At 32.9% G+C, this 18,652-nt stretch overlaps 1 protein-coding gene across 4 annotated transcripts in view; it reads right to left on the bottom strand.

Moving 5' to 3' along the window:
* PTPN12 (protein tyrosine phosphatase non-receptor type 12) overlaps positions 1-18,652 on the bottom strand; it is an 87,764-nt gene that overhangs the window by 20,991 nt on the left and 48,121 nt on the right. For all 4 annotated transcript variants that reach the window (XM_025872777.2, XM_025872778.2, XM_025872774.2 and 1 more), the window contains 8 exons: positions 17,383-17,478; positions 16,495-16,533; positions 14,349-14,420; positions 9,962-10,021; positions 8,598-8,740; positions 5,446-5,512; positions 2,739-2,816; positions 2,516-2,614 (listed from right to left, as the gene is read on the bottom strand). In XM_025872777.2, the coding sequence (XP_025728562.1) occupies positions 2,516-2,614; positions 2,739-2,816; positions 5,446-5,512; positions 8,598-8,740; positions 9,962-10,021; positions 14,349-14,420; positions 16,495-16,533; positions 17,383-17,478 (654 nt within the window). The remainder of the gene's footprint in view (positions 1-2,515; positions 2,615-2,738; positions 2,817-5,445; positions 5,513-8,597; positions 8,741-9,961; positions 10,022-14,348; positions 14,421-16,494; positions 16,534-17,382; positions 17,479-18,652) is intronic.

The following is an 18,652-nucleotide window of genomic DNA, read 5'->3' as shown; positions in this document are numbered from 1 at the left end:
TGCACTATTTGTGGGAATGTAAATTGGTGCAGTCATAGAGAAACAATGTGGGGGGTTCCTCAAAAATTTAAAAAACAAAAACAAAACAAAAAAAAACTACTACCATATGATCCGGTAATCCCATTTCTGGGTATTTATCCAAAGGAAGTGAAAACACAAACTCAAAAAGATATATGCACCCTACCATGTTCACTGCAGCCTTATTTACAAAAGAGCCAAGACATGAAAGCAACCCAAAGGTCCATTTGTCAAAGAATGGATAAAGAAAACGGGACATATACACACAATGGAGTATCATTCAGCCATAAAAAAGAAGGAATTCTTGGCATTTGCAACAACATGGATGGACCTTGAGGGCACTATACTAAGTGAAAGAAGTCAAAGAAAGAAAGACAAATACCGTATGATCTCACTTATATGTGGAATCTAAGAACAAACAAACAAAAAACTGAACTCAGATACAAAGAACAGACTGGTGCTTGCCAGAAGTGGGGGGTAGGAGGTGGGTGGAATGGGTAAAGGGGGGTCAAAGGATGCAAGCTTCCAGGTATAAAATTGAAAAATTATGGGATATAATGTGCAGCATGGTGACTATACTTAATAATACTGTACTGCATATTTCAAAGTTCATTAGAGTAAATCTTAAAAGTTCTCATCACAAGAAAATTTGTACTATGTGTGGTAATGGATGTTAACTAGACTTACTGTGATGATCATTTCACAATATATACAAATAACAAATAACTGCTGTATACCTGAAACCAATGTTATATGTCAATTATATCTCAATAAAAAATGAAATAAGAATTTCCTATACATTTGAAAAATGTAATGGTTAGAATATTTTTCACTTGTATATACTAAGGAAATGGTAGTCTAAAATATCTACATTTCTGAAGTATAGAAACTTTAACTTTCAAATTAATCTTACATTTATAAAAACAACAAAAGTTCTTCCACTAAAATTTAAAGAAAAAAAGCACAGCCTATTTAGCTTTCTGAAGCATTAACTGATTCTCAATTTAAATAACATTATACACAATGATATACAAAGCATTCTATTCTATATTATATAATATCTGGCTACATTCAGCACAGATTGTAACAGGTTTTAATTAAACTAAAGGGAAAAAGAGGGGCGCCTGGGTGGCTCAGCTGGTTGAGCAACTTGCCTTTGGCTCAGGTCATGATCCTGGAATCCAGGGATCGAGTCCTGCATCGGGCTCCCTGCTCAGCGGGGAGTCTGCTTCTCCCTCTGACCCTCCCCCCCTCTCGTGCTCTCTCTCTCGTTCTCTCTCAAATAAATAAATAAAATCTTTTAAAAAAATAAAGGGAAAAAGAGATGGCAACATGTGCCTAGTTGCACAACGATTCCTATGTTAATACAAGAAATAAAAATGAGGTCACATATATTCTTAAAAATCTACAATTATCACTTGGCTAATAAAGGAAATACATAGCTCCTAAAACTCATGGATCAATATTAGATTATTTTAAGACACTGTGATCAGCATTTGGTAACACGTTTCTCATTTATAAAACCCAAGAAATTTCAAACAAATAGTCTAGGAAAATGCCAAAAACAATGTGAAGAAGAAAACGAAAACAAAGGTTATAAATTGCAACTCATTTCCTCATTTTACTTCAGTTATTGAGGCTAAGTTGATTTATCTGTGATGGCTATCTTAGGTTCAGGGATAAAAACGTAAAGAAATTTTATCAAAAAACAGCGCAATACCTTCAAGGACAAGATGATTACAGAAAGACAGCAAATAAAAGAACTAGTTAGAAAACAGAGGCAGACATGAGAACACTATAAGAATAAAGTATTTCTGTCAGGTCAAAAGTTTGAACATCCAATAAGATCTGTTAAGGCTAAAATGACATTGAACGAAACACATGCCAAAAAGGGACTTCATTGTAGCACTATATAATTCTACTTAATTAAAAAGCCTGTACAAAATTAATTACAAAACTTTATATCATCATGACCAAGAACACAATTTAATTCATGTAGAATCAACTTAAAATTACTTAGGTGGGGGGTAGAAGAAAAGAGAGAACAATGCAGTTAATTTTTTTTAAAAGTAATTTATATTTGAAACAGTGAAGATTTTTGACATAAGATCTATTTTCCTACCTATATTCTATATTGAATATTATTTAACTTGTACTGGAGTCATTAAATGTCCATGATAATAGAGAGATTCAAACAGGAAGAAGGAAAGGAGTTAACAAAATCAAGGTTAAATAAAAATAACAACTGTCATGGATATTCTCATGTTAGTTAAACACAGATAACCGTTAAAAAGCTAAATATTACATCTTGGTAAAAAAAGTTTTGGGGGCACCCAGCTGGCTCAGTCAGTAGAGCATGGGACTCTTGATCTTGGGGTTAGGTTTGAGCCCCATGTTGGGTGTAGAGATTACTTAAAAAAAAAAAAAATCTAAAAAGAAAAAAAAGAAAGGAAAGGAAAGGAACGTTTTCTAAAATTAATAGGCCAAGAACACCTACCACTCCATCAGCAAGTTTCTGGGCTCCATGAATTTCATATAGCTGTAGCTGTTTTTCAAACAGTTGGGCGATAGCTCTATGAACAAGCTCATACTGCTCCTATTAGGGAGATGACATGATGAACAAGGGAAGAGACATTTGGAAAAAAAACAAACAAACAAACAAACAAACCAAGAAGATATTTTAAAAAATACAGTCTATAAAGTGAAACAAAAAACTATACCTTAGTTTGCACTGCAGAATGCCTTTGTGTTCTCATTTCTTGTATTAAATTAAATACATTAAATTCCTCTGGTATTTTCTAAAACAAAGAATTTAACACATCAACTCTTTTTCATGTGGACCTGTAACTTCTCAAACAGACCTTATATACATGCTGGATGACTGAAAACATTTACTGAGCACTACCTACCATCCATCAGACATTGTTGTTGGCATTGAAGATACAAAGTTAATCTGGACCCTCAGCAGTCAAGCTAGTGAGATAAGTAAACAAATATCCAGCCAAGGCCTAATTGCAATGCAGTGGTAATAAAGATGCTGTGACTAACTCTGATTAGTGTGTGGAGTAAAAAGTGAAGGAAATATACATAAACACAGCAGATTAAATGTATGATCTTGTGGGGGAATTCAAAAGCTTGATACAGCCTAAAACTGAAAGAAGGAGAGGTATTTAAGGAGCAAAGAAGACAAGGCTACCTGGAATCAGACTGTAAGAGTTTGAACTTATTCCACAGGCCACTGTTTCCTGGGCTGGCTACATAAGAACCAACTAAGAAAGTTGGTAAAAATACAGATCCCTCAGCTATGTCTCTGTGGAGACTGTGAAACATCCCTGACAATTCTTTGGTACATCTGGAATTAGAACTACTACAATAGGTAACACTGACACGAGCAGATCTGATACTCAGTCTGCTTTGCAGCAGGGAAGATCAGAGTCCGAAAGGGAGAAAACTGGTAGAAGTTTACTGAAGGAATCTAAAAAAAGAAAGATACAAGCAGATTTGAGGCACACTTCTGAGGCAGAACTATTAGAACTTGGTGATCAACAAGAATATTTTGGAGTGATAAAGAAGAAGGGTTAAAAAAGATTCCCAGGTTTACTGTTTGAGAGTCTTTATACACATCAAAAGATGTTCACAGGGTGCCGGGGTGGCTCAGTTGGTTAAGTGTCTGCCTTTGGCTCAGGTCATGATCCCAGGGTCCTGGGATCGAGTCCTGTATCAGGCTCCCTGCTCAGCAGAGTCTGCTTCTCCCTCTCCCTTTGACCCTCCCCCCTGCTCATGCTCTCTCTCTCTTTCATGAATAAATAAAATCTTAAAAAAAAAAAGATTTTTACATCAAGTCCTAAGCTAAAACATAAGATTATATATATGTTAAGCCAAACACAATCAAATGAGGACTATGTTCAAAATACACAACTTGTGGAATGACCAGATGTTTATTCTGCTTACCGGCATTTATTTAAATGCCTCTTTCCATCCCAGTTTTAATCTTTGACTTTTTTTTTTTAAAGATTTTATTTATTTATTTGAGAGAGAGAGAGAGAATGAGAGATAGAGAGCACGAGAGGGATGAGGGTCAGAGGGAGAGGCAGACTCCCCGCCGAGCAGGGAGCCCGATGCGGGACTCGATCCGGGGACTGTAGGATCATGACCTGAGCCGAAGGCAGTCGCTTAACCAACTAAACCACCCAGGCACCCCTAATCTTTGACTTTTATGTTAAAATGGGTTAGAATCCTAGTTAAATTTTGTTCACTTAAAAATTAACATTTGAGTATCAGGAGGATTACATTTTTGAGGAATACAAAAATAAAATTTAACCCCAAAGGGCTTTTGTGAAGAAAATTTAAAATTTAAATACTCCCTAGCAAAATTGAAAAATGTTAAGGCAGGGGGAAAAAAGAGAAAGAATAGAGGGAAGAAAGAAGGAAAAAAAAGAAACTAAGTATTTTATTAATCCTATTTGATACAAGATAAAGACACAGAAATACACCTTAAAGCTATAAAGAGGGGAACCCGGTTGGCTCAGTGAGTAGAGTTATGTGACTCTTGATCTCGGGGTTGTGATTTCAAGCCCCATGTTGGGCATAGTGTTTAAAAAAAATAATTTTTAAAAAAGCTATAAAAAATTAAAAACTTCTTCCTAATGCATGGAAAATGAATACTATAGAACCAGCAAGAGAAGCAAATCTACACACAATGAAACAACGTTTTTCAAATCTGTAATGAGGACTGTGTTTTATTTCCTTCTACATCCTCCATAGTATTGAACACAACATCTTTGAAATTGTAGTGGTAGTAACAACAGTAACACCAGTTTTAATGAAAACAAACACTGAACTGAGCGCTTGATATAGGACACACATAGTTCTAAGGAACTTTACAAAGGTTAATTTATTTTTTATGAGTTATTAATATTATGATCCCCATTTTCAGTTGAAAAAATCGAGGTACAATGAAATTAAGTAATTTGATCAAAATCCCACAGACAGTAAATGACTAAATTTTAATCTGGGTAGTTTGGCTCCAGACTCAACATCCTTAACCACTATAAAATAATATTTCCATTTAGGCATAAATATTTATTGAATTGATTACACTTATACCTAGAATAAATATAAAAGGCAATGAAGATTCTGTATTTGGAAAAGTCAACCCAGATTTTATATTCTAAATGCAGGTATCAATTCACACAGAACATAGGGGTGGTAACATGTTTACCTTGCTGCCTTATGCATTATCTCAAGGTAATAAACATCATTTATACCTTTTCCAGTTCCACTACCTTTTTCCTTACATACTAAAGCTATTTCTAAATAAGTAACATGTATAACGAAACACATGCTATAATTTACTGCAATTTACCATTAAGTTGGAAAATAATAATAGATCAATTGGATATAATGCTATATAAAAATTATTCTTACCCCAGCTTTTAGTAAATTCCACGTATAATCTATGGCACAAATGGCACCTGTTCTTCCACAGCCTGCACTATAAATATAAAATTTGAAAGAACAATATGATTTTTGTCATAAAAGAACTATAAAATACATGTGGAGGAACACAATTTTCAGAAGCAAAAAAAATCATTTAAGAAATTTGACAATATTCTACTATCTTAGTAAACAAATCATAAAGTGTATGCATGGCAAACATCTTTAACATTAGTATTTATCTTGTTTTTGTTTAATTTAGGGAACTTCCAAGATTCAGAGAATACCTAAGTGATTCACAAAATACCTAGCAGCTTTTACTTTGTAAGTCTAATTCTACCTCAGAAAATCTTGTCTTGCCAACATAATAACTTGCAGAGAAAAATGTAATTTATGTCCAATATGGCTCTGGTGCCTTACAGTAGAGGAGGAAACAATACAACATTTCAATCTGCAAAAGGTATAGAAAAGATGAGGAGTACCACAAGCCCTAGAAATTGGTTTGAACACTAGCAGTGATTTCACCAGAAGAACAAAGACAAGTGATGCACTCTCATCTCCTAAAGAAATAATAGAACCTGGAGAATGTAAAGTAAAATTCTGCAGGGTTTTTTTATTTTAAAACATGACAAAAGTATGTTAGGGCAACTGATTCTCAACTAGAGGGAGATAGGAGACATGCACCTCAGGACTGAGATCACTCTGAGTAATTAAAGATATTACTGATATCTTTAATCTTTAATATACTGGTATCTACTGATACCAGAATAATTTTTAGGTAGAAAAAAAGTTGGGTAGCATTTTAATACATATTTCAAAACCTTTAGAAAGATCAGTAGTTTGTCAAACATGTCATCTAAGATTTCCTGATAAAATACATCTAAAGCAACTTAGTATGATTAAAGCTTGATTAAAAATGATTTTTTAATTTTTAATTTATTTAATCATTAAAAATAATTAAAAAGCTTAGTAATATTAACTTTTAACTGTTGATATATTTATCAATTCCTCACATCAAAACAGTTCTAGAATACTGCATTAGTTACTAGGGGCTAAATGACATATATTTAAATTTGATGGTTAAAAGTGTGACCTTACAAAGTCATACACAACCAGACTGATGAAAAAAATTTAAAAACACATCCAAGTATATGTAAGTATTACATAATGGTGAATTCTCCCATGAAAGGAGAAAGATTAGACCATTCAATAAATGATACAGTGAAAGTAAGCCTAACAAGAGCAAAAGCTGGATTCTTACCTTATACCTTAATCATAAAAAAAAAATTCCAGATGGATTAGAAATATGTTTACAAAAAAACCTATAAAAGTGCTAAAAAGGTAGTTTATGTACTACTGTTACAAAAGGACTTTCTAAGCATCTCAATGGACAGAAATCATAAATGGAGATTCACAACTCTGACTACATAACAACTTAAAATTTATGTGTGGCAAAAGACAGGCAGAATAAAAGCCATTTAAAAAACCATGCTACAACATGATTAAAAGTTAACCTCACTATATAAAGATATATGAAGAATTTATAACATAATTATTAAGAGATGAATGCCTGCTATGAAATAATTGGCAAAGTATACAAACAAGCAAGTCACAAAATACAAACTACCAAGAAAAAAAAAAGGTGGCCTGTCATTCAGGCATTAAATCAAACAAACAAGAACAGTATTTGGGAGAGTACGGGAAAACGGGCACCCCATAAACTGACTAATTATAATCAGCACTAGCTTTATGGATAACAAAATTTAAAATATGTGTTAAAAGCACGAAAAAGTTCATGTTCTTTCACTGAGGAATCCCATTTGCTTATATCTATCCTAATGAAGTAATTACAGACGTGCTCAAAGATTTCACTTACAAAGACAGCCACTGGACATTTAAACTATTGTTTAAAATACATGAAAAAGGGGATGCCTGGGTGGCTCAGTTGGTTAAGCATTTGCCTTTGGCTCAGGTCATGATCTGAGCCAAATCAGATCATGCCCAGTGATCTGCCCAGTGGGGAGCCTGCTTCTCCCTCTGCCTGCAGCTCCCCCTGCTTGTGTGCTCTTGCTCTCTCTCTCTCTCTGACAAATAAATAAAATCTTTTAAAATAAATAAATAAATGTTTAAAAAAATGAAAATAGATGAAAAAGGATGGGGGAGGGGTAGTAAATGCCAAGGAATGGAAGTAAAATATAAAGTACAGGGTAGTCATAATTCATTGTAGAAAGAATAGTTATATGATTTAGAAAAATGTACACAATTATATTACATGGGGAAACATTCTTTAAAAATATACACACACACTGAAGGACATATACTCCAGTTTTAACAATGAGCACCTCTCATGGAATTGCAAGTGATTTCCTTCCTTTTATGTATGTCACTACAGTTAAAATACTATTTTGGCTGTTTAAAAACATTAAATGGTCTATTTAATTTTTTAAAGGAAAACCTTCCTATGAAATTGGATTTATGAACTATATACATTGGGCAACACTGATAGAACAAAAAATGATTGTGACTAACTTCTGAAGAAGTCAAGTCAAAGCAATTACTATAATTAGATTTTTTCTTCTTAAACAGTCAACTAGTTAATTAAATGGTCCACTAACCACTGAATTAACTATAGAAAATATTTTTTAATTAACCAAGTTGTTAACTGATTCCCACATGTCCATCAGCAAGTCACCTTTCTGGCCCATAAATAAAAAGCAGCCTTTTCAACTCACTAATAAGCATTACAATCAGACCTACTGGATAAGAAAAACTATCTTTGGTGTTCTGTCTCCACTAAAAAAAAAAATCTCTGAACTATTTAACCAGTAAATTTTTGAGTCTGAGAAATTTCATTTACTCTTTATAACAAATGTGAATGTAGATACAAGTCACTTAGAGAAACTGATAGCAGTTTTATGAAATAAGTACTTTGTTTCTAAGTCTTTTAGAAGAATCCAACGTAAATTAAAAATTAAGAGAAGAAAAATTTCCTCAGGATTCAGATAGCTTTTACTATTTGGAAACCAATATAATGACCTCTCTTGGAAATTCCAAAAATTAGGTTTCAAAATACCAAACGTCACCCGTATTATAATGCCACGTATATTCCAAAGTATTTAAATATTTGGAAAATTCTTTTGTACCTGCAATGAATACAAATAGGCACATCTTCATGTTCTTGGTATTTCCTCATTAAGCTTATCATGTCCAGAATAGAATCAAATGATGTGGGAACATCATGGTCTGGCCAGTTCACATAATGAAACTGATATAGCCTACGAGATTCCTTCAAGAATAACAGTAATTCAACAGTTATAAAAAGACACTACAAATTTTAAAGCAAACATAAAAGCTGCACATCTCACTTTACTGTCATTTGTAAGATATTTATGTGGTATTTAACAATGCCTTATAAAAATAAATAACTACATTTATTGACTCTCATATACCAAGTATTGATATAAGGTCTTCACATAAAACAATTTATTTATTCTCCATGTGATGTTATGAGAAAGGTACTGTTAATACTATCCACGTTTTATAGGTAAGTAAATTAAGAGAGAAAGATTAAATAACTTGCCTAATGTTTCACAGCAAGTGACAAATGTGGATATGAACCCACGCACCTGCAGAGCATGTACTTTTAACCCTTACACTATGCATATTCTTTAATTAATCCACAGTAAGTGGATGAGCAATATATCATAAGCACTGTGTTCAAATCCACTGTAATTAGAAGACTAATAGAATGTTTAAACTGAAAAAGAAAATCAGAAACAAAACTTGTCCAACCCCAATCCATTTCCTTATTTAAGATCAGTGGTTCTCAAAGTATGGAGTGCTGGAACCATGTCTACTTGTAAACAGGAAGGTAGGAGGTATAAGTATATTTACAAATGTAATAGTTGAGGAAGAATGATGCACTTTATGGACATGCTTAATTGTTCATAATGGTTTAAAAAATTAAAATAACAAAAATACAGAGATCGAGGAAGAAACCAATAAATGGCATTCTCTAATGTCCATCAGATTTTCTTTGATTTCTTCCTAGAAAATTATCATTTTATATAGATCTGAAACACTAAAGTCAAAGGCCTCAAGTAAAAATAATATATATCTAAATGAAGACTTAGCTTTGACGGTGGTTTGTTTCGATAAAGTTGTAAGCTAGCAAAACTGGGTAATAATTTTGTAAACAATGCTATAATCTGCTTACTGTAATATAGGAAAAACATTTGCAGCAAAGAACCAAATATTCCAAATATAGTAAATTTAACTTAGGAAAATTGTTTTAAGTTAAAATTTGTATTACTTTATCTTATTTTATAAGCTTAAGGCTGAAAATACTAAATAACCAGAGTTACACTCTGATTTTCTTCTTTATTATTTTAATAAGGGAAATAATTAACAAACTTCCTTAACTATGTAAGATAAGATGGCATATAATTTATATATCCTCTCTTTAAAAACTATCCTCAGAAACTGTCTCTAAATGGAAAATACTTACATTTTGAAATTCAAGTAAGAGTGTCCTAATGAAGTAGTCTGTTCTTGCTTGTTCAGCTTCCTAAAATAAAGGAAAACACTTGTGAGTCAGTAAGAACATTGAAACAAAAACATAAACACACCAAAACAAACAATAACCTTGTATTTAAAGTCCACAATATAAAATTAACCATTAAAATTCCAGGTATACCTGGTAATTACAAAAACGACCATTCTAGGGCACCTGGGTGGCTCAGTCAGTTAAGCGTCAGACTTGATTTTGGCTCAGGTCATGATCTCAAGTCGTGAGATCAAGACCCACAACAGGCTCTGCGCTGGGTGTGGAGCCTGCTTAAGATTCTCTCCCTCTACCCACCCCTCCCACCGTACACTCTCTCTCCAAAACAAATAAAAAAACATTCTAAAAGTCACCAAGTTGTTTATCTAAGTTTTACTTACACTTAAAAAACAAAAACAAAAACTCAGAAGTGTCTGTTAACCAATTACTTAACCAGGAGTCTATCATCCAATAAAATATTTGCAAAGTTACAACCATCCCCATAATTATATAACAAAAATAATACAAAATGTACATTGTTCAGTACCCACTACCATCTTCAACTATTTTATCTTTCCCTAAAGCCTGATTTTCCCTATCTAACACTCACCTCTCAGTTAACTGGATGTAGACTTGGGATGGAAGAAGATGCACTCATAAAATTCCAAATTACTATTTTGATTGATGACAACATAACTGTTACTTTACAAGTCTCTCAGTATCATTTGTCAAAGTATTAGAATGAAGCTACTATATCAGTTTATCCCTTAGGAAACTATTCTTTCTGCTTTTGTAACCACAGATAATCTAGGGCGGTGACTGTCAAGAACAACAGGATATGCTGTTTTTTAATAAAAAAGAATATTCAATGTTATTCTTGCTTTAATTTTTTAAATCACAGCAGTCATTTTGAACTTTTCAAATAACATTAATGGGAAAGTTTATGTTATTTTCAAGAAAAAAAAAGGAGTATGGATGAAAACACTGGTCCAAGACTTAATTTTTTTAATTTGATTTTATTATTTTTAACTAATCTCTACACCCAATGTGGGGCCTGAACTTACAACCCTGAGATCAAAAGTCACATGCTCCATTGACTGAGCCAGCCAGAAGCCCCTAGACTTAACTCTTCCTTACTAAGAAAGGCTAGATAGTAAATATTTTGGCATTGTGGGCCATAAAGTCTTTGTCTACTCAACTTTGCTGTTGTGATAGGCAAATATGTAAATTAATGGGCATGGCTGTATTCTAGTAAATATTTTCAAAACAGGCAGCGGGTTAGACTGACCTGGGCATAGTGTGCCAAGACCTGGTCTAAGTGGTTACATGCAGCAACATATGACTAAGTTCCTCCTGGGTAGTCCTCCCTTTCCCACCAATACTTTACCCTCTTTCTCATCCCCAAAGCAAGAGAGCTTCTGATACTGTCTTTTCTCAGTCTCAAAAACCGAATGCCAAGTAGTCAAGTCACTTACTATGGCTATTTTCACCAACTTGCTTTCTAATTATAAACTTAATTTTTTTTAAGATTTATTTATTTGCAAGAGAGAAAGAGAGAGGGAATGTGCAAGCAGGGGGAGAGGAGAGAGAGAATTCCAAACAGACTCCCCACTGAGTGTGGAGCCGAACTCAGGGCTTGATCCCACAACCCTGAGATCATGACCCGAGCCGAAATGAACAGTCAGACATTTAACCGACTGAGCCATCCAGGTGCCCCTATAAACTTGATTTCTGTTTACATCAGTGATAAGAAATCCTGAGTTGTCAGAAATAACCACAAGACATACAAATTACTTTCCTATTGAAATCTTGAAAGAATTTTGCTTCTTTAGCATGGATCAATCCCAATATTGACAAGTCAAACCAGCTACTGCTAATCAAATCAAATCTCTTACAGGGACTTTTAAAATTATCTTTTAGTTCAATTTTAAAAATCACCCAAAAAGTGAAATCATGTTTTTCCAAATGATAATCTATTTCTTTCTTTCTTCCATTATTTTAAATGTTGTTTACTAATCTTGAACCCCAACTCTTCAAAAATTTCAACTCATTTAGTTGTTGAAGTTAAGCACTATTTGTTTTCACTTGAATTGTAACATTTAGTACAGATATCTTATTATATTTAAACTTACAAATGTTCAACACAACTATACTGCACAGAAAATAGGTTTCCTGAACTGTCCAGTGACTTAATATTGTAGAATACTTTATGGACTGCTGAGGAGGGAGGTGTTCCCTCATAGAAATACACAAAGTGGTATGTACTGGTTTTTAATCCATTCCAAATAACATGAAACGCAGTAGGATTTTAAAAATTTATATTTAACCCACGAACAGTTAATTCTAACCAGGACTTTGGAATATTGGCTGCTTATTAAATCCAGGCAATTCAACTATGAGATATAGTTAACATTACAAAAATCACATTGCATTTATAAAGGAGACTGTGTAAACACCTTGAGTCCTTTTCTACATTAACTTAGAAAGCAATAAACTTTGTGTATGCATCAGAGGAATTTAAAAGCCATTAAGTAAGTCATAAAATTATGGACTTCTTTAACTCACCAGCGACAAATGAAATCACAGAAATTATATTTTACTTAACCACAGAAAACAAGGTTAGAAACAAGTCATTGTGCGATGGAGAATGTGATGATTAATTTCATGTGTCAATTTGCCTGGGCCATGGGAGTTCCCAGATGTTTAGTCAAACATTATTCTTCATGTTCCTGTGAATGTGTTTTTGGGTAAGATTAACATTTAAATCAGTGGAATTTTGAGTAGAGCAGATTGCCTCTATAGTGGGAGTGGCCCTCTTCCAATCAGTTAGAACAAAAAGACCAGTCTTGCCCAAATGAGAGAATTCTCCAATATACTACTTTCATTAGGAACATTGGCTCTTTCTGGTTCTACAGCAGACTGTCTTTAAACTGGAAGTGAGTATCAGCCCTTCTGGGTCTCTAGCCTGCCTGCCTTTAGACTAGAACTGCTACCCTAATAAGCTCTCCTAGTTTCCAGGTTGCTGGTCTTCAGACTGGAACTAAACTGTCAATTTCCCTGGGTCTCCAGCTTGGTTGACCACCCTGCAGACTTTGGACTTGCCAGCCTCCATGATCCTATGAGCCAATTCCCTATAATCTTTTTCTCTTTATATATGCGTATCTTACTGGTTCTGTTTCTCTGGAAAACCTTAACTAATAAAGGGAAGTTACTTAATTTTCATCTATGTTCAGTCATAATCTTGAGTTTGAGTAAATAAGACAACATATTTCTTTCAGGTGATTAAGAAAGATGCCAATGGGGGCACCTGGGTGGCTCAGTCATTAAGCATCTGCCTTGGGCTCAGATCATGATCCCAGGGTCCTGGGCTCAAGCCCTGCATCGGGCTCCCTGCTCAGCAGGAAGCCTGCTTCTCCCTCTCCCACTCCCCCTGCTTGTGTTCCTTCTCTTGCTGTGTCTCTGTCAAATAAATAAATAAAAACTAAAAAAAAAAAAAAAAAAGATGCCATTGGGTGTAACAAAAGCAAATTGTTGGTTCTATTCTAAAGCTCACTTATGTTTTATTTCTCTTTTTGACTTTTCCTTCACTGTTTTTGTTTTTTAATTCATTTTCTCAGATTTGGCTGCGTTAGTTTTAGAACTTGAATTTAACTCATTTCTAGAGCTTATTAAATAGGTATATATTTTAAGTTTCATAATAAATTATATGCCATATAGGATCAAGCAGTTCTCAAAACGATCTTTGTATATAATTACAAAACTTCTGGATAGCATAACAAACATAATGAAAGATTAACAAGATACACTATACTTCAGCCAACAAGGATCTTTTCCCATTTCAGTTTGAAACTCTACTTTATGCCAATTACCTTGAGATTAAGAGTCATATCCTCCACTGACGGAGCCAGCCAGGCACCCCAACTTTAATACCAATTTCCAAATAGATCACCCAAACATTATTATTTTTTTGAAGATTTATTTGAGAGAGAGAGAGAGAGAGAGCAAGGGGAGGGGCAAAAGGAGAGGGAGACAGAGAATCCTCAAGCAGCCTCCCTGCCAAGCACTGAGCTTGACGTGGAGCTTAATCCCAGGATCCTGAGATCATGACCTGGGCCAAAATCAAGAGTCGGCCACCTAACTGACTGAGCCACTCAGGGGCCCCAAAAAACAAACATTATTATTAATAATATATTTATTATAATTAAGTATACATGGAAATATTGAATGCTTGGCTTATATAAAACTGGGTTCATACCATATTATAAATTATTCATCAGTCTAGCATCCCAATTTTCTGAATAATATATATATATATGTATATATATATATATATATATAACTAAGTACTTACACAAGAAATTTTAAATGGTGCAAATGTTATAGGTTCTTCTCCATACAAAGGCCAATAGCGTTCACATTTTTTCTGTTGTCCAAAAAAAAAAAGTCAGTAAGTAATCCATATGGTAGTTTTTCCTGAACTTTTACAAATATTCTGTGCCCTTGTACTCAGCTTGTTGCTCTTCCCAGAAGACAGAAAAACTGACATCAGTAGGCAAAGTGTTAGAAGAACTTACACTTATCCAACTGTTCTTAAAGGTAAGCTACTATTTGTTCTCCAAGATTACTCAAAGGAACTTTATTAATATAAGTGTTTAAGCAGTTCATTGCTATCTGCTTGGTCAACAGAGTAGATTCCAAAGATCCTCCTCTAGAAAAGAAACACTGCTTTAAAAAAACAAAGTGCCTGGCACAAGGAAGTCTGTTTAGTATAAAGGGTTGCCAGGCAAGTTTTAATGTTTGTAAAATGACAATCTCTATAATATCTAGCTGAATTCCCATTAGGTATAAAATCTGTGGGATAGTAGAAAGAACACTCTACTTGCTATAAGAAGAATTTTCCAGGTTGTAACTAAGTAAGGAATATATTGCTATTTATATTCCAGGTATAAACTAATAAACAATTGACATCAAAAACTATGTGCTAAACATCATACATGTATAATCTATAATCATCACATTCATTTCATAGATAAGGAAACTAAAGCTCAGAGGGTATAGTTCCCTGCACCAGTCAAAATGCTAGTAAAGTGTAGGTTTATTTGATTTCATTATCTATGTTCTTTCCATTAGGTCAAAATCAGTCAAGCTTATCAAATAAATTCATAGGTCCTAACTCACTGACAATTTACTACTAACAAAACACTATGAATCACAAAATCTTTAGCTTCAAAAATTCTGTACTCAGTATGACCTTTTTCCATCAAGTATTATTACTGAAATACAAGTGGCAAACATTAACAGAATGAAAGGAGGAATAAATCCTAAACCTTAACAGTAACTTAAACAGTAGGAGAGTGAAATTTAAATTTTCTAATACAAACAATAATACTGGTATTGAAGTATATCCTGTCAATTCTTAAACAGATAACCTAATTACTTAATTTATTGGTTTGTGTATTTTCTAATCTTAGGCTATTAATTTTCTATCCAATATTACTTAATACTTCCACTACTGGTAAAGGATTTAATAGGGAGGAATGACAAAAATTATTAGTTAAAATACACCAATACATTGGTTTCCCAATGATTTATGTAGTACAATGTCTCACATAACTAAAAGATACACTATCTTGCTTTATGCAATAATCCTTTACCGAAAAAAATTTAACAAGAAGTTTTTTACTACTTTTTTGCCAGAGGGGAGGGTAGGTGAGGAGATGGGTGAAACAGATTTATAAAAATTTTACTTTAACTAATGTACCACGTTAGTATAAGGAAAATTCAAATCACCACATAATTTGTTTCTAAGTCTGATGTGTCACATTTATAGAAGACCACACTTAAGTTTTATTTAATAACCTATTTTCTGTAAACGTATTAGCACCACCAACATTAAAGACTTAGTTGGTCTTAAAAAGAAAAAAAAAAGACTTAGTTGGTCTTGATGCTGCAGGAGATCACATGGTTTTAAAACTAATTTTACTTGCACAGAGTATAAAAATACCAATGTTAAAAATTTCAGATTAAGGAATTTCGTTCTCTTTGCTTTTGAAGATAGTTATGAACAAACAAAAAATTGTAGTGGTATTCTCAGACAGAAAAATCACAATATTCCAGCTATAAACTGATATAATTAATCAAAATTACTTTACTGAATTTTCATTTGTTCAATTTATTCCTCTCTACTACAGTCCATAAATAGTGTTCTACCTTCAACACCACTGAACTTCGAAAGGCTAAGTAATAATACAGTATCTATTATTTTAAGTGTATCATAAAACATACTTATGAAATGTAAAAAAAAAGTTTATGTGCTTTTTAGGGATTATGATGTTCCTTTTATCAAATAAAACCAGTAACAGAACACAAAAAAGAAGTATCTACCTTAACTACTTAGGCTCAGAATATAATAAAGAACCAGGAACCATATATCCCTAAAAATGAAGTGATAAAAAGGATCCTCCATAATTACTTTAAGTGTTAATAGGTATACATACCCTTCCCATCTCAAATTCTCGACAGGCCATCACAATGATCTAAAAAGAAATGGGAGATGGGATGAGATGAAGACTATATCAGCTAAACACAATTTTACCTTTTAAATAAAATATGAATTCAAGAATTACTTTTTACTCTGAGTAAAATTATACCTGGCCTGTCAAAAAAAGCAATTTTAATATTAAAAGTAGGAGTTAAAGAAATGATAAAAATCACACCTTACACACCTTACAATCAAAGGATAACTATATAGCAACAAATTAAATTGGCTTCAATTAACATAATGTATTTAATTTGAATTAAATTTTATGATCCTTATAGATTGGCCTCTGACTTTTGAAATTACATTAAAATATCACTTTTAGGATATTTACCATTTACCCAAAATATTTTAAATATATTTAATAAAATTATCTGAAGGTTGAATGCATTTAATACTGTCTTTAAACAAAAAGGTTATTGGATTTGCTTCTTCTTCCCAACATTTTATAATGTTTGCTATATGTCAAACATATAGCAAAGCTGAAATAATCTTACATTAAACACTGTATAGCTACCATCTATATTCTACCATTAAAACTTCACTCCTCTATCATATAGCTATCCCTCTATCCATCTGTCAATCCATCTTACTTGGTAGGTATCTTCTTAGTTAACTGAGGAAAAGATTTAAAGTATTATCACACACTCTTCTTAAAATATTTCCACTAATTTGTGAGACTCGAATGAGACATCCTAGACTTCAGTTTCGGTCTTCTCAGTAAACATCAGTTATAATTAACATATCATTACGGCTAAAAAGTCTTCTCATTCCTTATTCAGCAAAACATCCTATGTCATTACATGTAATACTTCTCAAAATAGATTATGAAAAGTAAATTACTTACTACAACATTGTACTCCCATATCATCCTCCAAAAATCTATTACTGTATTTGCTAAAGGTCCTTGGGTTGCCACATATGCTTTTGGCCCATAAACACCCTAAAATGGTTAAAAGGAAATTTCATATTTATTACAATTACTAAAAATATTTCCTTACCTAAATTTTATGGTTTCAAATTTTATTAGCAATACTCCTCTTTTCACCTGAAGTATTTCCAAACAATAACCTATTTTTGTGTATTTATTAGACATGGCACACAGAATTGATAAATAAACTGCCTTATGCTAATTTACAAATTACTATTTACCTGGCTTTAAAAAAAAAACCCCAATACCTAGTCAACAAAGCTAACTAGAAAGAAACATAGAAAGCATGTTTTGATTCTAAAAACAATAGTAAAACTACCTGATAGTTCTTTCTTAGCTACATTCTTCCGCAGTTACCTTCAATTATTTATTCAACTTAAAAGATTTATTGGGTGCCTACTATATACATATCTAATAAGAAAGCTGGGAATATACCAAATAAGACAACAGACTAAAATACTAAACTAGCACATAATTGAATCACACAATAAATCAATGTTACTAAGTAGAATTAAAAACTGGAGTTTTTTTTGGTTTTTAAAGATTTTATATTTAAGTAATCTTTAACCCAATGTGGGGCTCAAACTTACAACCCTGAGATCAAGAGTTGCATGCTCCACCAACTGAGCCAGCTGGGTGCCCCGCAAAACTAGTACTTTTAACAAATGTCCTTATAAAAGAATATCAACACGGACAACATCTGAAACAGGAAACCACCTACATATTAGTTTTTGTTTAACTTCTTAGTTTCGGGTTTTGCCATAATTTTAATAAAATTCTTTTGGGGAAAAAAGTTTTTATTTGAAACCATGACTGTTTAATGTTGACATGGGTAATATTAATTTTACCATGTAACTCATACCACCTTAATATTTTTGTCAACAAAGTATTTTTTAAAAAATCTATAAATACCATATATAAAAGAACAGAAATTATACTGTCATTCAAAAACAGAACTAATGGAACAAAGTAGTCTTTTATTTAATCAAGTAGCAGTTTGAATCTGTCTATTGATAACTACTATGCAAGAACTTGACTGCTTTCGATGTAAGAGTATCCAAAAATGGTTATCTACATAAAGGCTATACTTAATCTTGTATTCACTTGGGTTGCCACTCGAAACACAGTGAAAATTTTCGAAAGGTTTTAATCTAAACTTATATTCTATAATTTTAAATCAGTATTA

Source organism: Callorhinus ursinus, unplaced genomic scaffold (assembly GCF_003265705.2).
Source record: "Callorhinus ursinus isolate GAN/ISIS: 27379988/994484 unplaced genomic scaffold, GSC_fseal_2.0 scaffold12, whole genome shotgun sequence".
In the NCBI taxonomy this organism is placed as follows: Eukaryota; Metazoa; Chordata; class Mammalia; order Carnivora; family Otariidae; genus Callorhinus; species Callorhinus ursinus.
This window is presented reverse-complemented; position numbering and strand designations above follow the sequence as displayed.